We start from the raw sequence: 25,980 nt of genomic DNA on the forward strand, positions 1-25,980 counted from the left end.
ATAGTTGATGTGGGACTTATGTTCTGATAGCACTTAGCAAGGGAGCCAAGAGATGCAGAGAACAGGAGGGCATGGTGTCTGCACATCCTAGATGCCTCTTCTCAGAGAATCCTTGAGTTCTAGGCTTCCCCAAGCCATGGTGGTGATGGTATCCTCCCAGTACCTCATTCCTCCCATTTTCCTCTTTGTGTGTGTTTTGAGACAGGGTCTCATTATGTAGCTGGCTGGTTTCAAACTCAGAACTCAGAGATACTCCTGAGTGCTGGGGCTAAGGAGTATGCTACCTTGGCTGGAATTTATTTATTTATTTGTTTGTTTGAGGTAAGATAAGTAGCCAATGCTGATCTCCAGCTTGCTCTGTGGTCCAGGCAGGCTTCTAGCTGACAATCCGCCTGTTTCTTCCTAGGAAGGCTGGGATTATAAGGCTCATGTCATCACACTAGGCTGCTTTTCTTTTTTCCACGCAAGGACATCCATGATCACAGGCTCACAGAGAGACAATGCTGAAGATGCAGCAGAGCAGCTGGGAGCTTAGCCATGCTCACCAGACTTGGTCTGGTGCTTTTACTCTGGTGTGACCCTTTGGCTGTGCTGCAGAGGACTCCAGGAGCCCATTTGTCCTAGGGAAGCTTACTGCAGTGCAGCCTAGTGGCCCTGTTCTTAGCCTCCCTTGGGTTACACAGGGCTCTGCTCCTCTCCAGGCCTTGGCCCTCACTCATTCCCCTGAAACCTATCATAAACAGCGACAACCATTCGGGAAGCTCTGCACTCAGGCACTTAAAAATGTTAATAACTGTTCCCCATCACTCTTAGGAAAGGCTTGTCCAAGGTCATCTTCTTAGTGAGGGGATGGGGGGGGGGGCTCCCATTTCCATTTCTCCCCTGTGTTGTGCTGCCTCTCAGCCAGCCACCCTCATCCAGGCAGAAGACTACTGGCTCACCAGGGACCCCTCAGCCCATTTCCTACCTCTGTTCAAACGATCCAGGGCCCAAGGACATGCTTCAGTTAGATCTCACAGCAGTGCAGACTCTCAGGACTACTGCCCTAGACGAGACCTGGCCAGAAGTGAGTGCAGAGCCTCCCTAGTCTTGTCTTCCTAGCCTTGTGGCCCAGCTCAGTTCAGAGGTGCAGCAGGCCTCCCTCAACTCTAGTCCCTCTAGCACCACCTCTTGTCCTCTGTCAGCTGACAGCAATGTGACATCTTCAGCTCTGCTCATTGTAGTTATCTGCTGCACACTTGGTGCTTTAGGGGCCACTGAGATTCAATACATAAATGAAAGCAGTGGATGTCATAAGGGGTCTCAAGGGATTCAGGGATGGGGAGACAAGAAGAGGGGGAAAGAAAAGATCCTCCTCCTATCAGAACACAGGAGGCTGGCCTCTGTGTAAACCTTCTGCACTAAACTCAGTAAATACTTTAACTTGTCCCCCAGCCTTAAGAGTAGCCACCATCCCCCTTCTTACTGCTGGAAGCCCAGGAAGGAGCTGAGCAGGTGTCCCCCGGGGCCCTGCAGGTAGGATACTGCAGGACAACTCAGGTGGACACCAGATCCCATGCTCTGAAATGGGGCCCGCACTGCTCCCTTGGAAAGAGGACTCAGAATGAAACCCTGCCTGATCGGAGTTATCCCCCAGGCCACAAGTGTGGCCTGAAGGTACACAATGGTCTGAGAATGCCATGCCCTTTGCCCAGAACCAAAAAGAAAAAGGGTCCACAACACCGGTCTCCTGAAATACATGTACTACAATGTATTTTGCTTCCAAAGTACATACTTTATTTCTATCTACAGTGCCTATTGAGCAGAGGTCTAGTTTGCAATCCAGTTTACACAACGTCTCATGGGGCTGGTTGTCCTGGTCATGGGTGGAAACAAACATCACTGGCCTTGCTCAGGGAAATCATGACCATTTTCACAATTTGGAGGACACGTAAATTAGCCCAAAGAACGATTTCCTCAACAACAGTCCCCAAAGAATGTACCTTCCACTCTCCTCTCTTTCACAGGCCAGTCAGACTGGAATAAGTTTGAGTTTCTTTCTGAGTTTTTAGCATAAGTCCTCAGTGCCGCACTGTTTCTATAGCAACGAAACTATTAACCCGCCTCTGAGTCCCTCGGCCTCTGTCTTTTACTTTTCTTCCGGGCTCCCAAGTGTCTGCTGGGACACACAGGGCCTCCAGAACCAGGCTGGGCTGGGAGAGCTGACTGGAGCAAACCGGTGTCACTGCCACCACTGGTCAACTTTCTAGTTCCCAAAGGAATCCTCCTGTCCCCTGGAAGCACTAGCCTGCTCTGAGTGGGGCTGTCAGTGTCTCCATCTTTTGTCAGTGCAGGTTCTCAGGCACATGAAATTTAAAGGCACACCCTCCCATCCCCAAGAGAACAAAGATCCTTTTTCCTAATTTGGCATCACTCCGTCCCTCATCTCATCCCTCAGCCCTGACCATTGGAACTTAGGCCCTATGGACAAGGCTGAGGTATCCCCCTGCATTCGGCATGGGCCAGAGGCTTCCTTGGAATGGTCAGCACAACACACAGGCCTAGAGCCTAAGCTTGGGTACTGACTGAACTCAAAGCTTTTCCCACATAGAGCTTTAGAGACAGAGTCCAGCCTTATAAAACTGTTGGGAAAGACCTTTGTCTGTTGCACTGGTCCAAATGCTTGTGCATCTGGACAGCAAGTCTCACCTACTCACAGTGGTCTCTGCTCTTCAGTCACCATTCACTGGTGACAGACCAACCAGATTTCAGCTTGGCATCTACCTTCCCCTCTTCAGTGACTGGATCAGGAGCCCTGGGGAGGACTGGGACCCACTGTTCACATACACAAACTTCAAGGAAGCTGGAGACTCTTTCTAGCTGCAGCCCAAGGGCCAGGCAGGCAACATTCATGGGGATGAAGCAAATGGCACCACACTTCCATTGTAAAAGCAATGTGAACTAAGGAGGCCCACTGACAATGCCCCTGAAGTAGGTCAGGCCTCTGGGGCAGCAGCGGCAGACTTTCCCAGGCTTCTTTGGGGGCCACCAGTCACCAGCACAACACTGAGGATGGGGACAGGCTCTCCGTGCTCCTGTGAGATCCAGTGCTGCAATGCTCCCAGCAGTGTGTGCTCCGGAGCTGTGCATCCAAGATGGGCAGCAAGCCCACCTGCCCTACGGCTCTTTACAGTACAGCAGACTACATCTGGTGACTGAGGGGAGCATGTGCCTGAACACCACCTGGGTCCCCAGGAAACCGAGACTGGGTTTCTCAGGCTGGGAAGGATCGGACACTCAGGTCTCTAACTTCCAGCTCTTTGTATTCAGGCTGACTTTTCCTCACATGTTCTCAGCGATGTATTATTTTGCCTTTTGTCAGGAAGAGACACTTATCAGTGGTGACACTGATAATGTTTCCTAACTCTACCACATGGCTTGTGAGGTGCTGATCCAGACAGAGCCGGGAAGCATGTGCCAGTTCCACTTTCGGTGGGTCACTTGATGTGGAGGGACCAGGGGACTATCACACCACTTACATATCAAGAGCTCCCCTGGCCGGCTGCCACAGGTCTGGAAGGCAGCAGGCCGGGCCTGCAGTGTGGGAACGCTGAGCTTCCAGGGAGGTGAAGCCTTGATGTTTGAGCACCATCTTCTGGTCAGTGTTTGGTTTCTGAGGCTGACTGGCTTTGAGAAACATTTACTTTAAAAAGGGAAAGATTCGCCAGCTGATAAATTCAAGCAACTAGCATATACAATGAGGAGGGTGGGCTTGACTGGGATAGGCTGGCCGAAGCTAGAATCCAGCTTGGTAACTCAGCAGAGCTGCCTGTGCTGAGCTGAGGGCAAAGGGCAGCCCTTGAAAACTGTTGTCCCGGTACATAGCTATCTCCTGTCCTCTGCAGTGAGCCAGGTGCAGGGATGTGGCAATGCATCTCTACTATGACCAGACTTGACCCTCATCCCTGCACATGGTGAGCTGCACTTGGCAAGAAGGTGTGGGCTTATCTCAGACAGCAGGTGGCTTAAAGGTAAGTGACCACATCAGGGCATTCCCCTCTGTAGGGAGTCAAGCCACACTAGGTGGCAGGGAGCACTGGTGGATGGGCAAAAGCTGTGATAGCCCACTTCTATCTTTGGGCTTCTAGGAAAGGAAGATAAATGCAAGACCTTCTCTCTAAGCAGGAACCAACATCCATCTAATTGCACTTCCAACCAGATTCCACAAGCCATCAATTACCAGATTGTACTTCAGGAACTAAAGATAAGAGGCTCTGAGACACTCAGACTTAACGGAGCACCAATCTGCAGTAAGCATGCAGCTGGGGAAGCCCAGAGAGCAGGCCACCCACCAGGCATGTGGGTCAGTGGCAGCAGCAGAGGCCACCTCGGATGCTTCTCATCCACCACATGTAGGCATAGGCCTGTCCCAGGAACTGGTTCATCAGGCCATCACATGCTCCAGAGGAAGCCAGCAAGAGGTCTCCAGGCTGAGGAGATGTTTCAGCCTCAATTATTGGAAGATGTGGAAGGCCTGAGGATCACAGGGAAGCTCTCCATAAGGAGTGCAATGAAGAACATCCAGGAAGGCAGACGCAGCTGGACGCCCTCACACGAAGCTGCCTCCCAGCAGCAATGCTCCAAAGCTTCCTTTCGGGAAGGGCAGAGCAGGAGGGATCCAGAATGACAAAGAGGACTTCCTGTACGGTTAACACTGCCACTTGCTTTACAGCTAAACTCTGAGGAGCACCTGAGCAGAGGGGAGGATGGATGGGGGAAGTGGGGAAGGGCAGGTTACCAAGCTGGGGTCCCTGGAGGCTGTGTTGATGCTTTATTGGCAGAGGCACTGGTGGTGTCTTCAGGCCCTTTGTGGGCTCAGACTCAGGTAAGCCCCCTGCTCCAGAGGGTACGAAGCATGCTGTATCTCCTCGGCCATCCTGGCCACCAGCTCTCATCCACTACTCCTTTGGACTCTGATTTCAGAAGCCAGACTTCCCTGGGGGGTAGGTGGAATCTAGGCCTGAGCTGCAGCCTGGAGGATTGAGGCTGTCTGCCACCAAGGCGGTAGTCCTGGCGTCAGAGTGGATGTCTCAGACACTGGATCCTCGGAAGATGACGACGAAGCCCCTGATTTCCAAGTGAGAGCACCAGGGTGGAGCTGAGCCAAGCAGCTCAGCACTTGGGACAGCAGCTAGAGCAGAGGCAGGCAGGCCATGAGCTTCCTCTCTGGTACAGTACAGTTCCCCTCTACTGGAGGGAGCAGCCATTCACTTGGCCTCACCACAGATCAGGGTGACAGTACCATCCAGCAAATCCTCCACCGTTACTGCTACAAGCTCAGAGCTGTTCTGAGAGGTCTGTGAATCTGGCAAGGTCACAAACACCTGTGAGCCAGCAAGCTGAGTCTCCTCTAAAGTGATCACCTGCTCAGCTGGGGCCACTGGCTCGGGAGCTTGGATTACCTGAAAGGGAAGACAGGAAGGCTGCTCCGGGCAGTGTCCACAGTGAGGCTCCCCAGAATTTACATGGCTCCTGTCTCATGCTGTAATGATGATATTTATGTTTTCACCTGAGGAGAGCAATTACTTACACCTAATGGGAAGAGGGAAGTTTCATACACCAGCGATGCAAAAGAGAGGCAGGCAGACAATTTAAATAACTCTGTGCATGAAATTGCTATAATTTCGCTCAGTACGCCACCTTGGGGTGCATGGACTCTGTGATTACACCCCAGTGAACACTGGCGCAGCAGCTTGCACCGGCTTCTCCTGTCTCAGGGATGGCATTGCAGAGTAAGTGCCATGCAAGAGCTCCAAGGAAACAAGAGTACTCTACCAAGAGCTTGGGCCCCTGAGGATGAAAGTCTCCATGGTGAGAAACAGGCTTAACTGTGGCTTCTCCCACTCATTTCAGACACTTGGCTCAGTGGCTGGTGGGGCAGGCATAGGCTCCCCTCTACAGGCCACAGCTGCCTCTGCAAACCGGCACACTCCGTTAACAATGGCCTTCCCAGCTCTTCTGTGGTTCCTGCTGCACCTCCAAGCTTGATGCCTTGACATTTCTAAGGCAGTGTGTTCCAAGGGCACAGCCACCTGGCTCTGGAGGGCCGGCTAGGGGTGGAGAGTGGGCACTGGGGAGGAAGGCAGGCTCAGCTCTGTGGCAGGGTTGTGAGGATAACTGGTGGCCAGTCCCCAGGTATCTGGTCCAGCAGTACTGCTGTAAACTAAACTGTAAAGGAAGCTGCCTTTCTTTCTTCTAGGATTGGAGTCTTCTCCCACCTGCAAGATACCCTGTCTAGAAGTCTTGTTTCTAGGCAAGACAGAAGCTGAGTAGCTCAAGGTGGGATGACAAAGGGAGCCTCACCTGGAATCCTGCCCACCTGACTTCACTGCTCCCAGAGGCTGCAAAACAAGACTGGCTTCCACCTGGACAGTGAGACCGCAGGGCAGAGAAACCTCCATGAGTATACAACCCTAGCCCAACTTCTCTAGGAACCACTGACAGCTGCCAGAAGCCAGCTGCTTCTCTTTTCTGCTGCCTCTGGAGAAGGTGGGAGAGCAGGAAGCAGCAGGGCAACAGAGGCTGGCTCAAGCGTGGCCTTCTCACACCAAGAGGCAGACTTTTCAGCAGGTAAGTGAAGGCACAGGCTTACCAAACGTGTACTGTAACCAGCCAGGGGTCTACCCATGGGCCTTGACCTACAGAGTACAGCCAGCCTTCTCCAGGGTTTCCTGACAACCCTCCAGATCCTGCAGTGCTTTTCAGAAGGTGGGGAGTGTGCAAGCTGAAAGAGAAACTGCTATTCTACCTTGGGAAATTCCTGTTCCAGGCTCCCTCCACCTAGGGGCCACCAACAGACTAGAATTTCCTGTTGTCTGACAGGAGTTGAGAGACGCTAAGATCAGGAGGGCATCATGTAAAGGACCTGTGAGAGCCCCATAGAGTGGGACTGGATGCTGGGACCGAGAGCCATGGAGGAGCCCCCAGAACTCCCATTCACATTCTGTTCATCCACTGGCCCCAGACTCACCTGCACCATCTGAGAAGCAGCTGCCTGGGTCTCAGTGCCCGTTACCTTTGGGTGCTCAGACTCCAAGTGGCCGTCAAGCTGGGCCTGGGAGGTGAAGAGCTCGCCACAGAGCTCACAGGGGAAGGTGCTCTCCGACTGCTTGAAGTGCTCTGTGGTGACGTGGTGCTGCAGCGCTCCAGGAAAGCGGAAAGTGGCCGCACAGTACAAGCACCGGAATGGCTGTGACCCTGGAGGAGGAGGCGGCAGAAGACATTATCTGGCTGCAAGGGAAAGATGGCTGAGAGCAGGGGAGGTAGAAGGATGCACAGTGAGAATGGAGAGTAAGGCAGGGCTCACAGACCTAAAGCTCAAACATCCTCCGTATGAAACTACATACAAAGCAGGCTAGGGCCCTCAGGCCACAGTGCCATCTGCAGTAGATTCTGGATGAGTTGCCTCTGCTAACATCCACTACTCACTCAATAGCAGACAGCCTGCCAATGGGACTACATTTCCTCAATCCAAGAAGCAGTTTTTTCTATGCTGGGAATTGAACTTGCAGCCTTCATATGCTAGGTAAGAAGCCTATCACTGAGTTATATTCTCAGCCTCAGGAAGTGCATCTGAAGACTTCTGAATGGGATGGATGACACCTGACTGCTACAGGCTGGACTGCAGTTGGGTGCATTATCAACAACTGTGCATGCACAAACATCAAAGCTTGCAGAACCAGAGTCTGTAATGTATGTAGTGGGTAGCCATTCCAGCTTTGATCTGGAAGTTCCAACCCCCATTGAGGCTTCAGTAACTGTCATGCCTACAAGGCAGGGCTGAGAGAGGACCCTGAAGACCCGAGATCCAGATGGGCCAGCGCTCTTGGTTCCTGGACCCTGGACGCTGGAGGTAGACCGAGCAGAGTTCTCCAGAGAACACTGCCAGACTGTGCCACACCTTTCCCAGATCCTGTTACCTATTCCCTTCACTTGTAAGTTACCCAACAAAATGAACCTCCCTTTTAACTACATGGAGTGGCCTTAATAATTTCACCAATACTGTGGCATAGGAGAACATCTCTAAAGAGGATGCAGCCCACTTTTACCTCCCAGGGACCCAGTGGTCTAAGAGGAAGAAAGCAAATAAAGTACTGGCTACAGTCCAAGGCTGGAACCAAGGCAGCCCAATTTTCTAAGGGTTCAGGGCACCAAACCAATGGCTTCCTGTCTTTTGACAGAACCCTACAGCCTGTGCCCTGGATCAATGCTCTGATGGCAGAGTAACACTGGAAAAGGGACCAAAGAGTCTTCCCTTAATGTATTTCTTAGGTTTTCCTTTTTATGCATGTACTTGAGTAAGTGACATGATAAAAAGCTGGTATCAATTAAGACTACAGACTGTCAGGTGGTGGTGGCACACACCTTTAATCCCAATACTCAGGAGGCGGAGGCAGGCAGATCTCTGTGAGTGTGAAGACAGACTGATCTACAGAACAAGTTCCAGGATAGCCAGAGCTGTTACACAGAGAAACTATGTCTTGAAAAACAGCAACAACAACAACACAACAAAACAAATAAACAAAAAAAAAAAAAAAAAAAGGAAAAAGACTACTTTGAATAGCCTACAAATGCTAATGATAAAAAGCACAGCTTTGTTGACAGCACTTTTCTTCTTGATGTTTCTTTAAAAATGGTTCAATTTATATTTGATGACATACAGTACCAGTGACAATCATGGTTCTCACAAAGGGCTGCCTACCAGGGCCAGGCCTGAAGTTTTCATAGCTTCATACAAGGTTGGTACTAACGTGCCATCTTCCAGATGAAATGGAGGCACAAGTCAGTAAGAAGACTTAGGCTGGGCTATGGAGCTGTGAATGGTGGGACCAAGACTCACACCCCACTGATGAGCTCAGGGACACACAGAAGGGCTACTGACCTGAGTGCTGACATTTGACGTGAACCTGCAGCAGAGCTGGTGTGGGGAAGAGCTCCTTGCACTGGTCACACTCATGGAACTTCAGATCTGTGAGTGTGAAAGGAAAGGAGTGGTGGGGAGGATGAAGGATGGCTCAGCTACGGTTGGAGGGGAACAGGCTGGGTGGGGCGAGGACCCACGTTCCACACAGCATCTGCCAAGTGTTAGGAACCGGTGCCTGTAGAGATCTGTGGAACCTACTGGTAAAGAGCACTGATCTGGTCCAGACTGTGTGGATGCAAAGGAGGCTGTGAGAATTAAATGACAAAATATACAGAGCGCTTGGCTGGTGCCCTGCACATAGGAAATGCTCTGTAACTGACAGCTGCTGTGATTATCCCCAAATATACCTGCAAGGGAGGTATTAATAACTTCCATTCTGAAGAGACGAAAACAGACTCAGAAAAGAGATGTCACCTGCCAAGGTCATGCAGCTGCTAAGTGCTAGAGCCAAGATTCCCACCTGGACCCATCTGCCATGAAAGCTGACACCCTTTCCAGGAGCTGGCTGGGTGTCCCGAAGCTGGTTGGAGCTTACAATGCTCTCTGTGTAGGGCTTGAGAACCGCTGCCACTTAAACTATAGCTCCTGATGGACAGGTGAGCCAGTGCAGAGCAGAGACAATCACCACAGTGCCTGGTCAGAGGACACGGGTCCCTCCACCCCCAGCTGCATCAGCATCACCTGCATGCTCTGCTTTGATGTGCTTCTTGTGTTCGATGGTGCTGGAAAAGGTCTTGTCACAGGAGCTGCACTGCAGCGATGAGAACTTGGGTGACCGATGGTTCTGGGCAGCAAACACATCTGGGTGGTGGGTCCGATTGTGGTACCACAGACCAGACAATTGCTGCAAGGCATTTGGCAAATGTTAGGTCCTAGAAAGTCTCAGCAATGACAGATAGTTCTGAGACAAGCTCAAGGATCTAGAATCAGGCCCCTGGAGGCTGATGTTAGTGAAGAGGCCACTATAGGCAGAACCCAGTGGACCCTCTAGTAAGTCCTCACTCACACAAGCTTGGGGGATGTAAGGATCCTCCCATCGAGGCAGACTGCCACACAGAAGGGTTAGGGACTTGTCCAGGAAGACATCAGCAAACAGACTAGAACCAAAGTCTGGCTTGATGGGAGCATTCATGTGTTCAGCATGCTAGGCTGGACCCCAGTGCTGCCAAGGCCCGGGGAGTGGACAGTGACCTGCTGGAGCAGAGCCAGAAGCTGCATCGCTCCCTGGCTCCAGCTCTAAAAGTGCACCAGGAGCATCACTCTACAAATCTTGGGGCTCCTAGGGATCATACCCAGTCTTACTCCCCATCACAGCATGAGGCCTGGCACAGAGCTACCTTCCATATCTAAAACAGTGGTTGCTCGGTCTAAACCTTAGTCCTAAGCCAGGACTGGTTCTCTATGACCAGTTTCTGACAGGTATGGTTTATTTCTGGACCTCTGTGCCATTTCACTTTAACTACAAACAGTAAGCAGTGACTGCAATAAGCACGGCAACCCTCAGTATGGTTTCACTCTGCATGTTCTTCATGCCTAGAGTCAACCGTCCATGGGACATGAGCACCCAAGGGGAACCAACACTCACACAGTGAGGCTGGGACCTTCTGCCAGCTAACACTTCCTTCCCCTCAGCATCATTCTGACCAGGACTCCTCAGAGAACGTCTGCTGTTTTAGGATATTTGTACACTGTGTGAGGATATATTGTATTGGTTTAATAAAGAGCTGACCAGTCAACAGCTAGTCAGGAGATCTAGGTGGGACTTCTGGGCAGAGAGAGGAAGTGGGAGGTGATAACAGAGGTGCACGGGGGACGCCAATGGAACAGATCGGACATATGGGACAGAGGGAAGGTAACTGAGTCATGTGATAGAACTTGGATGAATAAAAACACGTTAATCAAGTTATAAGAGCTAGTTAGAAAAAAGCCTAAACTAAGGCCAAGCTTTCATAATTACTAATAAGTCTCCATGTCATTATTTATCAGCTGGTGGCCCAAAGAAAAATCCAATTACATATGGCGTCCAATGTGGGGAAATGTATTTCCACTAAGGCTTGAGAAAGTGGTCTCTCAGGTAGGCTTAACATACAGAGGCACAGCTCTTTTAAGAGGCCCTGCTACCGAGCACTTAATAAATGGGGTTTATGAGCTGCATGTAGCACACTATGTTGGGAGGAGCCTAGGTAGATGCCCTTATTGGAGCTGGGACAGATAGACTGACTCCAGGCCAAGGCCACAGGCATGAGGTCCCATTTTCATGGACCCAAAGGGGGCAGAGCCAGCTGCCAGGTCATGTGCTAGCAGCAGAGGGCCTAGCCACCGCTTGGCAGTTTAAGGTTTGGCTCACAAATTAGAGAATGCTACAAGTGTGTGTAAAGTCAGGTCCAGACCAAGAAAACCTCTGAACAGATATAAATGTGTAAAAATGTGCTTAGATGCTAAAGAAAGAAAAGAAAATGGGTATATAGTTTAAAAATAACAAAGTAAAGTCTTTAAAGAGAGAATAAAGTAATATAAAAAGAATAAGCCACATAAAGATGGAAAATACACATGGTATCTGCATCCTATATGGTGCTTTAAAAAATAGCTACTGAGAGACACTGGATTATGGAAACTGCTAAGTTAAATCAACCTATATATTTTAAGAATGTCTTAACTTCAGAATGGAAAACAGAAAATGTGCTGCGTTGGGGGAAAGGTTGTATTTTTATTTCCATAGTAAACAAAAAGCTATGGGTTCCTTCAAAATTAATGAGGATAAGATATAATTGGGGAGACTTCCTGAAAATCTTGGCTACAGACATAAAATAATAATAATAAAAAAGACTGTAGGACAAATGATATATATGCTGATCCCTCTACTATGGGAACAGCTCTAAGACTGGATTAGACGTGATAAATCTTGTTGGCTACAGAGTCCTCATGACTTATTATTACATGCCATCCTTTCATATGGCATGGATAGAGGTGTGGTTATACAGTCCAAACAAACTTATAAAGTCTACAGATGGCTTTTACTTACTCAAACATAAAACAAAAAACTTTAACTGACTTGTGCACACTACACATTCCATACTTGTGTTAATGCAGATATATATGTTACCTTTAAAAGTTTGTGTCTTCAGAAAAAAAGAACCAGACACAAACAAAGACAAGTAGCCCAGGTGATCCAGCCTCTCAAAATGCCTCTGTTACAATTTCCTCAAAATTTTACATCCAGAACAACTTCAAAGCTGCTAGCTGAGATGGTCCAGCCACATAGAGACTATTCAGCCAATATTTCAGATAAGCTCTACACTTTCCCATTACATAGAGACTAAACAAGAAATAATATAGGTAGCTCTCTCAGGATTGACCATTATCCCAATTTTCTCAGGGTCCCCTAAAGATGCTGTTGCTCCCAGACAAAAGGAAGCAGTCTAGAGAACATGATGCCTACATTCCCAAAGGATGGGTAGTTTTTGGTAATCCCATGGGTTATGGATGTTGGTTATCATTTGAGGGGTTGGTTACAAGTTGTCATTGGTCATGGTCAGGAAAAAAGCTGAATAAATGAGATTAGATTCAGGGATCTCTTTCTGAAGGGAAAAAGGGGGAATATAGTATAAAAATTATGGAATAAAATGGTGGATTATTGAGTCTACTTTTGAACAACCATTAGTCTTAAATATTTTACATTGGTATGGGTTTTTGTATATTTAAGGTTATTTTTGTTATACTGTGTATATGTTTCTACTCTTGTTTAAGGTATTGTGCCTATACAGCTCATTTAAAAATGTAAAGATTTAGTCCTTAAAAGCTACTTAGGATAATAAAGAAAGACAGGTTAGTGTTAGTCATCTATAACAATCAAACTTATAGTCATGTTAGGTATGTTTTCAAGACCAAACAGAGATATATTTTAAACAGATAGATGGTTGTCAAACACTTCAAAGACCACAGAATGTGGCATTTAAAATGTTTTAATAACCTAAGGCTTTTCATGACAGTGAGACATGTCTGCTCCTGGCAGACCAATTTACTTCAAAAAAGAATGATGAGCATCAAAGAATCTCCATATGGAGTTTGCTTTCTTTGTGGCAAAGTTAGTTTCTGGGCAAAGAAACTGCCCTTACCTTGACTGCTGACAGAATGCTGTCCAAACTGGACAAGCAGGACACAAAAGAAAGTGACTGCCAAACTTTGTCAAGATAAGGTAGGACAGTCCTTCAAAATTTCTTCTTAACAGAAAAGTCTGTCAGATATTCTAGGTCTGTTGGCCAAAGATGGATGCCCCAATGTTGTAGAGGAAACTTGAGTGACTGTCCAGGCAGCCAGCTGTCTCTGTCATTTCTATAGTTTTGGAAGTTGTTTGCTCTATATTTCCCATTTACTCGGGTAATATTATATCCTTCTCAGGTCTCTAATGGAGTTAAAGACAATATAGTTATAGTTACAGTTTTCCTTGTTACCAAATTCAAAAAAGAAACTTACATAAGAGATGTAACATTTATAAAGTTGAGAAATATAAAAGCTTAAATTGTTTATCTAACAAAATATTTTGAGGTCTAAAAAGATAGTTTTAGGATGGTATTGCAAGTTATGGTAAAAGAGTGGTTTAGGTATAAAACTTTAAATTCATCAAAATAAGATAGATAGATAATAGAGTATTTTCTTCAAATATGCCAAATACAAATGGACTGGACATTGTGAATGTAATTCTTACCTGATAATTGTTCTAATTGTATATAGCTTTACTATGTTAGAGTTAAAACCTTTCCTTTCTGTTTAGACAAAAAGGAGGAAATGTTGTGGGATATTTGTACACTGTATGAAGATATATTGCTGTGATTAGTATAATAAAGAGCTGATTGGACAATAGCTAGGCAGGAGGTATAGGTGGGACTTCTTGGCAGAGAGAAGTAGAAGGAGGTAACTGAGGCACGCAGGAAATGCCAATGGAACAAATAGGACGTGTAAGACAGGAAGGTAACCAAGCAACATGACAGAATGTGGATTAATAGAAAGAGGTTAATTAAATTATAAGAGCTATTTAGAAAAAAGCCTAAGCTAAGGCCAAGCTTTAATAATTAATAATAAGTCTCTATGTCATCTGCGAGCTGGCAGCCCAAAGAAAAATCTGACTAGTCTGCTCGGGGTGTAGCCCAGGGCCTCATGGATGCTAAGTGTGTGTTCATGCAGTACACCACCAAGTTTTCTCAGAATCACATCTTGGAGACAAGCTCGGACAACATGTAGGCAACAAACACCGATGGGGAGTAGGCAGGGATGAGGGTATGACCCTAGTGGCCAGGGTCACCTGATAGGCCTTGTTGCAGATCCCACAGCTAAAGGGCTTCCCTCCAACATGGGTCACCATGTGCCGCTCCAGCATGGAAGGGGCGCTGAAGATCTTCCCACATGTTGTGCAGGGGTGGTACTCCTTGGAATGCACCTCGTGGATATGCTTCCGGTGATCTTGCAGTGTGGGGAAGCTCATCTTGCATTTCTTGCAGTCATAAGGATCTTCTATGTCTGCTTCCAGGCAGGGCATCCATGGGAAAAAGGGGCAGAGGGAGACAACAGCACAAGCAGCAGTCAGTAATATGCCACTGCCTCATACAGCAAGATGGAAGAGTTCAGACTTCCTGTGGGGCCAGAGTCCAAGGACTCCAAGTCAGTGTGGCAACAGTCTGGCTCTATTTCCTTTCCCCGAGGAGGCAGGACTCCTCCAAGACTTTGGACTCACCATCTGTGCAGTGTCAAACTGCCCACCTCCACCACTTGCTTCCTGCTTACATGTCAAACTCCCTCCATCGTGGGTCTACTTTATAGGGAGTGCCATCCTTTTTCCTCCTGTCTGCAGTGACAGGTCTGCCTTCCACTTCCCGGTAGACCTTTCCAACACACCTCTAGAGAGTCACTGTGTTTCCTGCCAGTGGCAGTAAGGGGACACTTTTTTGGTCCCCACTTGAGACCCAACTGTAAAGCCTTTGCACAGACTCCTGGTGAACTCTGGGCAGGTATGTTCAGGAATTTTATGCATGTTAGCTTCCTCACAGCCTGGAGGGTCTAGTGTGAGTCTTACTTTAAGATTAGGAAAATCAAGGTTTAGAAGTCAACCTTGCTCAAGGATCAATTGGAAAGAGGTCTCACCTATACATCCATAGACAGGACAACTCCTCAGTGGGACCTCAAAAATACAAACTACTGCCAGGCGGTAGTGGTGCATGCCTTTAATCCCAGCACTCGGGAGGCAGAGCCAGGCAGATCTCTGTGAGTTGAGGCCAGCCTGGTCTACAGAGTGAGATCCAGGACAGGCTCCAAAGCTACACAGAGAAACCCTATCACAAAAAAAAAACAAAAAACAAACAAAAAAAGGAGCTACTGCTGATGGACACCCCTGCCATCTAGATGACAGAAAACATCAATCTTTTCTTTTCTTTTTTTTTTAGCTGAGGATTGAACCCAGGGCCTTGTGCTTGCTAGGCAAGCGCTCTACCACTGAGCTAAATCCCTAACCCACATCAATCTTTTCTTAAAGCAAGTGAAAGCAAAATATTTTGATAATGAAATCCTCTGCCCACAAGAAAGGTCCAAGCCATAAGCTCCACCTGTATATATAGTGACTTTGCTTATAGGAACCCTGCCCACAGCAGCCTTCAGAACCAGCTGGTGCAGCTCCAAATAACTCAGTGAAAGCCAGTGGCACTGTGTTTGGAGGGAACATGGTAGTACTGCCTAGCACAGTGAACGTTAACTTAGAAAGAGCCAAGCTTGCTTCTTTAGAAAAAGCAGGGATGAAAAGAGGATGAATGTGGAGAGGGGCGGGTAGAAAATGGGAGCTGGATGAATTGATGGAATTGTTCCAGTGCAGTGTCCTGGGAGCCTGACAGGGAAGACACTCTCTCCTTCCGACATAATTTGCTTCTACCAGCCAAACACTGTGAGGTGAGCTAAAGAGACAGGCTGGACAGAGAAGCAGGACACATACAGAGATATGCTAAGGAAGGACTGAGGGACTGAGGGTTTTACAACATTGGGAGGCTAGGGCCCAGAATGGGGCCCAGCTCTGGCACAGGGATTGTCCTGTTAGCACTGTCACAGGCCTCCTCAGGGCCAAGCATGGCCTGTGGTGCCTGACACTGCGATTGCAGTACGTACTGTGAAAGGTGTGCAGGTGGATGGAGAGGCCATTGGCTTGCCGGAAGCCCTTTCCACAGTCCCTGCAGACATACGGCTTGTCCCCTGTGTGGGTCCTCACATGCCGGGACAGCTCGATGGATTGGGCGAACACAGCATCACAGTACTGGCATGCATACATTTTCCCTGCAAACGCACATGAGCTTGTGAGAACAAACACTGAACACGGATGGCACTTCTGCAAACAGAGCCCACTCTAAAGCATACACTAGAGAAATGTCACTGGAGGTGACATTACCTCAGGCAATGCTGGGTAAGTCTGAGGTACCTCATCAAATGCATGCACCTCACAAACATAACCCATCACACAGTGGGTGAGCACAACTGGACGGCGAACAAAGCTCTTGTCTCCAAGAGAACCTGCTTGTTTATCAGGTTTCCACAGAGAGGAAGAGTCCACTCCACTTCCAGCCAGAGATAGGTCCTGCTGTCCAGAAATGTGAGTTAGATCTTAGAAAACAGTGTGTTCTTGCAAAACACAGCCTAGGTTATGGGAGACCCATCTCACAAGAGAACAAAGCAAATAACAACCAAATCTAGCATGGATTCCCACTACTACAAAGATGAGCTAGAGATCCAGAGGGGACAAAGCCTTCCAGAGACCCACTCAGTCAGCACATGGCCTTCAATTCCTTCAACTTCCCATGTGCACAAGAATGTAACCAGAGTTAGAAACAGGTGAGGAGCAAGTCTGGAGACCTGGCATCTGCACCAGGCCCCAGCTCCTCTCAGGCCAGGAAACAGCAGCTGGGGAGGAGGGTTCCAGATCAGCAAGCCCAGTGCTAGGCCCCACGTCAGCTAGAGCAATAGCCTTGTTCTTGGTTTTTTTTTACTGACCAGGCTTTGAGTAAGATATTGTACATTTACATACATGCATGCAAACACACATGTACAGTATGAATCCCAGCTATCATCACTCTGATCCAAACTCTTTGGTGGCTTCTTGTAGCAAGAATCCGTTACTGACACCTTAAAAGTCACTTCTGTGACTGAGTCATGCGTCTTGAGATGAGAGACTACACTATCCTATCCAGGTGGCCTAGGGAATCCCAGATAAGAGGGAGGAGGACACAGAGTCTAAAGAGGAGGCCTGCAATAGGTGCAGAGGCTGGAGTGATGTGGCCTCTGGCCGAGGAAGTGTCTAGAAGATTCGCAGGTCAGGAACTGAGTCTCCTGATGAAACCATCCCAGATGAAACCTTCATTTTAGCATTCAGGACCCTTCTAAAAATAACTTCTAACTCCCTGGTGGTAGTAACATGTGTTATCTCAAGCTATTACTTTTGGTAATTCATGAGGACAGGAGAGAGAACCCGCAAGTCTTTGCCCTAAACAGGCCTTTTGTGCACACAGCCTCTTACAGGGCCCTCAGGACTCTGCTTCCAGCTCTCTGTGGTCCACCCGAAGCTCACTTGCACTCAGGAGAGGTGTGCGCTTCTTCCAGATGTCCCTCTGGCTGGACTGCCCATCTCTCTGAGGCCATCACTGATGGTATGAAGAGCACACCCAGCCCTGTCCTTCCCCACTGCGCCCCAGCCCCGGTTTCCACCACAGCAACAACTACCCTCTCCATCCCTATCACACACTCGCTCTTATCTTGCCCATTGAAATGTAAGTGCCACAAGAGCAGGGCAAGCATGTGCACAGATCATTTATGTCTGGACTAGCACCCAAGAAAGCCACTCACCAGCAAGTGTTTCTTTCTTTTTTGTTTGTTTGGTTTTTCAAGACAGGGTTTGAATAGCCCTGGCTATCCTTGAACTTAGGGATCTACCCACCTCTGCTTCTGGGATTAAAGGCATGAGCCACCACCATCTGACAAGCAAGTGTTCCCTGAGGGCTCTTGGTTGCCATGCACTGTTTTAAGACCCCCTTGAAAGACTAGCAACTCTGTCATCACAGACCTGCGCTCTAACGAGACACTAGAGTGAATGAATTATGGTGCCAATGTCTGTCACATGGAAAGAATATAGAGAAAAGTGGAAAAAAAACCAAACAGGCTGAGGGCAGTTTCCACTAGGAGGCCAAAGAACCATCACAAGAAGGTGTGCCTGGAGGAGGGAAGAGGAGCAGAGACCTCTGAAGGGAAGCAATCCTGGAGGAAGTGCCCAGTGGGCCTGAGGCCTGGCAAGGACACTAAGGCGCGCAGCAGATGAACAGGGTGAGGAGAACAGCTGTCAGAGTGGCGCCAGGGGCTGAGGCAGGGTCGGCCTGGCAGACTCCCACTGCAGTGTTGAGTGGACAGAGGCATGGCTACTCACACCTGGGAGCTCCGAGCCCTTCCCTGACCCATCACTGGACTGGTCCCCACCACAGTCTCCTCCACCATCCTGGGATGCTACCTTGTGATGCACTGATAGTGCTCCACCCATCTCTACCCCTCCCAGCCCTCAGGCCGGCAGGTACCAGGGCACAAGGATTCCAGGCCAGTCACCTGGCACTTAGCATGGCCCAGTCACAGAAGTACTCACTCCATCAGCTCTTTCTCTTGCTTCGACTCCATTGCAAGTGCAAACAACTCCCCGCTGCTGTGTGTAATACCAACCAAAGTCCTGCCGCTGCTCTAGCCGACTCTTCAGAAGCCCTCCTGGAAAGTTTTCTGCTGCCTGTGCACACACGGCTACTTCTGCCTTTACTTCCCCGACTAGTGTGCCTACCTAAGGCCAAATGGATTTTAGCTCCTCCAGTGGCACTCTGCAGGCAAAGGAGAGTGCCCTCACCTTCTGAGTGCTTCTTCTTGGTGTGGTATGCCAGGGCTGAGGCCTGTGTGAAGGTCATGAGGCAGTGCTTGCACATGAACGGGCGGTCCCCGGTGTGAAGGCGCAAGTGGTTCTTTAGGGTGGAGTTGGCTGCGAACTTTGCCCCGCATTCTTCACAGGAGAAAGGTTTCTCATCGAAGTGCTCGGTCAGCTTGTGGTACTGCATGCCTAGGTAGGGCACCAGGTCCAGACGAAACACCGTCAGTCAGTTAGAAATGCGGCAGGAGGGAGGATGTCCAAACAAGCTGCGCTCGCCAGGCCACCCTGCCTCAGCGCTGCCTGCCATGCCTCTGGGTGCCCACTCGTCCACCCCCAGTTCCCAGTCATCTTCATCCCACTCCTGACTGAATCTGACATAGAGCTTTAGCTGACCTTCCCCATCTCACTTTCATTAGGTTTACCAGACATGATGGGCAAGGGAAAATGATTCAGTAAGTTTCTTATCAATAAGTAAATGGGATGTGGGTACCAACAAACCAGATGTCAATCATCGGGCTACATTACAGTCACCAGTGTGTGGTGTTTAGTTCTTCTGTCTTTAAACTTCCTCACAGTGCAGAAGAGTGGGGTGAGGGACCTCCCTAAGAGCTGGGAGAGCAATGCTCTGGGGGCCGCCCCCAGTGCTTATGTTCTTCTCAGAATACCACCGTGCTTCTATGAACCTGCCCTAGAGCTGAAGCCACCCACTCACTCATGGCTCACACATGGGGCCAGGCCGGAACCCAAGCTACAACACCTGCAGCCACTGTCCTCCACGCCTGCCTTCTGACATACCTGAGGCATGAGCAAACTCTCTTCCGCAGAGGTCACAAGCCACAGGCAGCCGCTTCTTCTTCTTCTTGGGGGCGTCAGGCTCTCCCCCCGTGCCGTGGGTCTCCAGCTGGTGCTTCTCCAGCCCCTTCTCTGAGTCCTTGGTCTCACTGCTGTCCTTACACTGCACCTGTTTGCTCTTGGCCACCCGGCAGCGCTTCATGTGCACCTTCAGACGACAGTAGAAATGGAAGCTCTTGTCACAGGCTTTGCAGATGAAGCTCTTCTTGGCAGAGTCCGGGGAGGCAGAAGTGTCTCTCTCCTGTTGCTCTGGCACGGACTCAGGTTTCCCCTGATCCTTTTGTTCCATCGGCTGGCAGTCTTCTCTGGCTGTGTTGGCTGTTTTCTCCTCTTTGTCCTTGGCTCCAGAGTGAAACCTATCACTCACCGTGAACCTCTCCTCTCCATTTTCCTTGGTAAGAAACCCTGCACAGGAGAACACTTGTGGCTCAAGGGCTCAGCTTCTATTATGCTTTGCAACTTTTCTAACATACTCTTAGAGGAGACTGGATTATGTGGATGCTCAGGAAACTCAGAAGTAATATTGCTGTCATCTTTACTTCCCACTAAACACAAATAGCATCATATCACACCTGCGCTCCTGGCTGTTAGGTACCAAGCGCACATAAAAGGAGTAAATATCTTGAGACACAACAACCTCTTACATCAACCACTGTGTCTTCTACTCGATATAGAAAGTGCCCTGGGGTCTAGCAGTCCCCAACCCCTGTTCCTCACCAACATGTGCCAATTCCTGCATGAGGGGTTGCAGGCCAGGGAAAGACTTGTGGACACTACACAGGAGGCGACAGATTGCAGTGGCCGAGACAGATTGCTCCATGCCCTTGCTCAGCACTGCTCCCAGGGCCTCTTCAGGACTCACTGTCTCAGAGGATATGCTCAGCATCTAAATGAAAACCAGAGACAGAGCTTCGTTAACATCAGAGTTTCTCCATGTTCTTCAACACCAGGGGGTCGGGAGGTGGTGGGAGTGGGTGATGTGATATGAATTATAGAAGACACGGAGCTCTCTAGGTAGTTTATGTTTCTCCTTGAGACACATGAAGAGCCCTGTTTTTCAAAGGACAAGAAAATTAGCAAAGTGCAAACCAGGGAAGCACATATCAAGACAGACGTGCAAACTGAGGAACAAATGGGGCACTGGTGTTTCTTGCAGGACTATCTTCTTAGCACCTCTCAAGAAGCCTTTCTAGATCTGAGCATGGGAAGCCTGGAGGGGCAGGGTATAGGATTCTAGAAGTGAGCATAGGAAGCGTGTGTGTGTGTGTGTGTGTGTGTGTGTGTGTGTGTGTGTGTGTGTCTATAGCATTTGGCAGTGGCTGCTTCTGTAGAGATCAGGATAATTTTTCATAATATATAATTGTCTCCACATCTAGAAGTAATTCTGCATAGAGAGTGGCTTCATATTTTTAGACACTTAGATGTACCCTTTTAAACATCATTTTCTTTCATAAGAAACTCAGCGTTTTAAAGCAGGTTCAAATAGGAGCTTTAAAGAGGCCAGGAATATGATTTCAAAGCTGTCCTCTTTCAGAATGTTAAAGCTGTGGGCAGAGAGTCAGCACACTGAGAAAATAAAGTGAGACCATCCACAGATGGCCACATGGAACTTTCATTTCGGAAAGTATTTTATTCCTGCTCTTTTTAGGTCTATCTAAATAACCCTGATGCCCCTGGAGGCAGGCAGGAGACTAATTAGTGAGGCTAAAGCGATCAACGGCAGAGGCCCCAGCTCTGAAGTGCACAGCACTCTGGGGAGAGACGGGCAGATGAGCCTTGCCTCTGGAGCTCTGCAGGAGCGTGTGCCGCCTTCTTCCCGTCTGAGAGGCAGACTGAGGCGGGGCTGTCACCAGTGGGGATGGTTAGAAACCTGCCCTCCTGTCTATGTGGATCAAAAGGACACTCCAGGTACATCTGTGGTTTAATTTTATGTTCCTTTATTATCTTCCCCTATTGGAGATGTACATAGACAAGTCTGGATATCTGAATCCTCCTCAGCCCCCACCTAGATTCTGGGATGCTGGTCACATTGTGAGATGCTTCACCAAAAATGAGCTGGCACTATTTGCCGACCCATATGGGTAAAGCTTTGTTCTATCTATGTTTATCTTGGCTCTTTCAAGAAGCCATAAGAAAACATGCAATAAGACCAACTTCCTTCATCTGAGACCAGCTGCTTCTGAGAACATGGTAGAGAAAGAGTCACCATTTCTCCAGCTATTCTAAGCTAAGGCAGTTGGAAGACGTGTTCGCTGGGGTTGTATTACTGGCTTCATTCAAATTCTGGCTTCACGCTTACTCGCCAGTGTCCTAGACCGGAAACACAAACCACTTACTCACCAGTTTCCAAGACTGGAAACAACTGTGCAAGCCTGAACTCTTCTGTAAAGGCAGATGACATCACTTGCCACTTAGGGCTGGAAAGCTAAAGAGCAAAGGTGTTCTGTTGTGGAATATTATTTCAACTAGGCAAAGATGTGTTATATTTGTTTATGCTGTGGAATATTACTTTAACTGTGTGAAGGTGTGTTACATTTGTTTATGCTGCATTTGTTTAGTTATGTAAAGATCTGTTGCATTTATTTCACCTTACCTGCCTAAAGTACCTGGTTGGTCTAATAAAAAGCTCAACAGCCAATAGCTAGGCAGGAGAGAAGAAATCTAGGCTCAAAAAGAAGGAGGAGGAGGAAGAAGAAGAGAACAAGAGAGAAAGAAGGGAGACGCCTGGGGCCAGCAGACACATAAGGAAAGAAGGTGAAAGGCCCTGAGGCAAAGGTAGATAGAGAGAAACAGCTTAATTTAAGATAAAAGAGCTAGCTAGCACTGAGCATAAGCTAGGCCGAGCACTCATAACTAAAAATAAGTCTCCAGTCATGATTTGGGAGCTGGTTGATGGCCCCAAGAGGAAAGCCTGGTACAGTGTTCTGAAGAGCTGGTGGAGCAGCAGGTATGCAGTAGGTATACTGCAGAGAATGCAGATGGCTCCAGGCATCGACCCTGCAAGTTCTACAGAATTTGACAGTCACAATCCTTTACCCACTCCTCCACTCCCCACCTCTTTCACAATCTCAGCCAGATGCTCATCCTCTGAAGAGAAGTGCTTGAGCTCCATCATCTGCTGGATGGCCTCTGTGACCAGCCTGCTATGCCTCAGGACTGTTTCCAACACAGTGCTCTCTGGGGCAGTCACTGAAAGAAAGGGAGACCAGACACTCAGCCAAACCATGGGCATCATTTCCTCCCTCACCTCTCAACTCCACTCTTCACCAAGACAGCCCATGGCATCTGTCGCTTCATTTGGGCTAGGAGTGAGGAGAACAGCCAACCACTGTGGTCAGAGCGTAATGATGAGTAAGGGCTTGTCAGCACCCACCTCCTCCAACAGTTTCCTTGTCTTTCCCTTGACACAAGCCTTTGTGTACTGCATGTGCGTGCTGTGCCATGTTCGACTCAGGACTCTCTAGCTAGCTCCTCAAACACCACTCTTCTGAACACACTCAAACTCCTTTCTTCTTGCTTTCCTCACACACAAAGCACTTTGGTCACCTATGGTCACCCCACTGTTAGGAGAACACGGGAACTTACATGCCACTGCTCCTGAGGGGAGGGACACAGATAGCAACTGTAAGGGAGCCCTCTTGTTTCCCGGGGGCCAACAGTTGTCTTTGTTGGGGCAACACCGTGGCAGAGGGCAGACAACTCACCTGCCCGGAAGAAAGCCCCAGCGCCAGGCTCCTTTCCTACTTCTTCCAAGAGCAGGTTCAGTGGGCAAGTCTGGGTCTCTTGAGCCACGAGCAGCAGCTGCCAAATGGCTGTTGCAGAGAGAGTCTGCCTTTCCAGAGCTGCTGACATCAGGGAACTAAAGCCCCCTGAGCCAGAGTCCTGTTTCACGAGTGTCTCCATAACCTTCAAGACGCAACACAACCATGAGTGTGAGAGACTGGTCCTCGGCTGATGGCAGAACAGTCAAGTCTTGGTACTGGGTTCAGGTGAATGTGTTCTGGGAGGGGAGGTCTTTGCAACATTCACCTCTTTCAACCTGGGAGGCTTTTATAATCAAATTTACTCTGTAGATAGGGGGTGGGGTATGGAGTTAGGGACACAGCCCAGTAGTATAGAAAGCTCATTTAACATATATGATGCGCTCTCTTGTGCTCGTGCGCTCTCTCTCTCTCTCTCTCTCTCTCTCTCTCTCTCTCTCTCTCTCTCTCTCTCTCTCTGTGTGTGTGTGTGTGTGTGTGTGTGCATCCCAGGCTGGCCTTTAACTCATAATCCTCTTCTCCTTGACAATGGGATTATAGGTGCACACTACCAAACCTGGCTACTGACAGAGTTCTTATTTATGACAAAGTTCTTCATTCTCTTTCATGAATGCTTTTCTTTATTACTACAGAACTATGCAATGCAAAGTATACAAATACAACTCTTTAGGCCAGTGAGATGGCCGAGGGAGTAATGCCCCTGGCCACCAAGTCTAACTAATGAGCTCAGTTTGATTCCTAGAACTCACCGATAGGAGAGAACTGACCCCTGAAAGCTGTCCACTCTACAAACCAAATAAACAAAACTTAAAAAAAAAGAAACTGTGAGAGAGAAGGATGTCCATCTTCGGGCCATAGTAATTGTGGTGTTGATCACCTGGGAGTGAATTAAAGGTGGTTGATGTTGAGAAAGGCAAGGAGATTTTTGTTCAGAAGTATGCCCAGTGTCACACTGTGGAAATGGGAGACAAGAATAAGACTGGACCAAATCTCCATGTCTGTTTGGGAGGAAGACAGGTGTGGCCGTTGGATGGTCGGACACGGATGCCAAGAACAAAAGGATTCCCTAGGGAGAGGGCACCCTGATGGAGTATTTGGTAATCCCCAAAAGTACATCCCTGGAACAAAAATGATCTTCCCTGGAATTAAGACGAAGGGAGAAAGAGCAGACCTAATTGCTTAGCTTAAGAAGACTACTAATGAGTAATTCCACTGCCTTATTTATTATAAAACAAATGACTCATGGCTTTTAATGTGTACCATAATTTAATTCATACACTAAAATTCAGCAGATCATGAATGGCTCACAGTGTTTTTGTTGGACAGTAATGATTTAAGTAAAACTGACTTGTAGCAAAGTAGATATGATCTTTTAAAAGAAAAAAAAAGGAAAAAGAAAAAAACTGCAACTCTTCTATTTGGCACTTACCCTTAGAAAGCAAGTCACCTTCTAGTTCTCCTTCTTGGCATTTCTCAAGATAGTGGTGCATATGTATTTATAGAAAATGTAAATGTGTGTATACATAGCCATATTTCCCTCCCTCCCTCCCTCCCTCCCTCCCTCCCTCCCTCCCTCCCTCCCACTCACCTCTCTGTCTCCAGGGGCTAAGCTCTTCACATGTGAGATCATCTTCAGCAGCACCTGGTTGTCTGTGAGAACCTCGGACAGGTTTTCGTGGTACTTTCTCAACAGCTCAGCACCGTAGTCCTCGGGGCTAGGGAGGGCTGGAAGGAGAGCACAACAGTGAGGCCTGATGCTCAAAAGCAGCCACAGACAAGAGAGGGAGAGCAGCGGCATGAGAGCTGTGTGTGCCGCAGCACAGAGGCCCAGAGGCCTGCGGCTAGCCCCCGGCTGCACACACAGCATTCAGGTCTCCTCTGGTCTACACAGAACCACCTGGGCTTCAGGGCTGTTGAGACAGACTAGTGCCAGGGAGAAGCCAGGAATGCTCAGCAGGTGGGTAATGAGGAGGCCGCACTTGCAAGAGGCTCTGACTACAGATTCAGGGGGTCGTCCTCACAATGCCCAGGGTAAGGGATCCATATGGTGATCCCAAATACCACCAGCCACCAGTCCAGGCTGTGCCCAGGAAGAGGAGTGCCATTCTGTTCAGATGCCCTCTGAGCCCATCTGTTAGCTACTTCTTAAGTCATATTTCCTTAAAGGTAAAGAACATAGAGGAAATCCACACAAAACTAAATCCCTTACTTTATAAATAGCTACGTTTTTATTTTCCTCTTTGACCCAGTAAATCCACTTCTGGAAACTAAGCCAGAAAAATAAAACCAAAAACCAAACAAACAAAAAAACCACCACCACCACCAACCCTAAAGGCCAAGAACCATTGCCATGGCAGAGCTGTGGTGATGACACTGCCTGTGAAGCCAGTATCTAATATGTGCCGAGAGCCTACTATGCGCCAGGCACTTTACTAAATGCTTACTGCTGTCATTTCACAAGAGCCACAAAAATGAATGTGACGGGT

General features: G+C 48.5%; 1 protein-coding gene and 1 pseudogene across 4 annotated transcripts in view; one reads left to right on the forward strand and one right to left on the reverse strand.

The window, feature by feature from the left end:
• Positions 1-220: 220 nt before the first annotated feature.
• Positions 221-25,980, reverse strand: part of Zbtb40 (zinc finger and BTB domain containing 40) — a 73,802-nt gene continuing 48,042 nt past the window's right edge. For 2 of the 4 annotated variants that reach the window (XM_036178074.1, XM_036178073.1), the window contains exons 7-18: positions 25,083-25,219; positions 23,438-23,639; positions 22,789-22,922; positions 20,451-20,619; positions 19,677-20,138; positions 18,864-19,070; positions 16,106-16,270; positions 14,262-14,476; positions 9,644-9,806; positions 8,921-9,007; positions 7,010-7,236; positions 221-5,441 (exon numbers count right to left, since the gene is read on the reverse strand). In XM_036178074.1, coding sequence (XP_036033967.1) covers positions 5,247-5,441; positions 7,010-7,236; positions 8,921-9,007; positions 9,644-9,806; positions 14,262-14,476; positions 16,106-16,270; positions 18,864-19,070; positions 19,677-20,138; positions 20,451-20,619; positions 22,789-22,922; positions 23,438-23,639; positions 25,083-25,219 — 2,363 coding nt within the window. In that variant the 3' untranslated portion in view covers positions 221-5,246. Of the gene's footprint in view, positions 7,237-8,920; positions 9,008-9,643; positions 9,807-14,261; positions 14,477-16,105; positions 16,271-18,863; positions 19,071-19,676; positions 20,139-20,450; positions 20,620-22,788; positions 22,923-23,437; positions 23,640-25,082; positions 25,220-25,980 lie in introns of all 4 variants that reach the window. The other 2 variants (XR_004944216.1, XM_036178075.1) reach the window with 2 other exon arrangements.
• LOC118577391 lies at positions 23,660-24,701 on the forward strand (annotated as a pseudogene).

This window comes from Onychomys torridus, chromosome 2, assembly GCF_903995425.1.
Source record: "Onychomys torridus chromosome 2, mOncTor1.1, whole genome shotgun sequence".
NCBI classification, from domain to species: domain Eukaryota; kingdom Metazoa; phylum Chordata; class Mammalia; order Rodentia; family Cricetidae; genus Onychomys; species Onychomys torridus.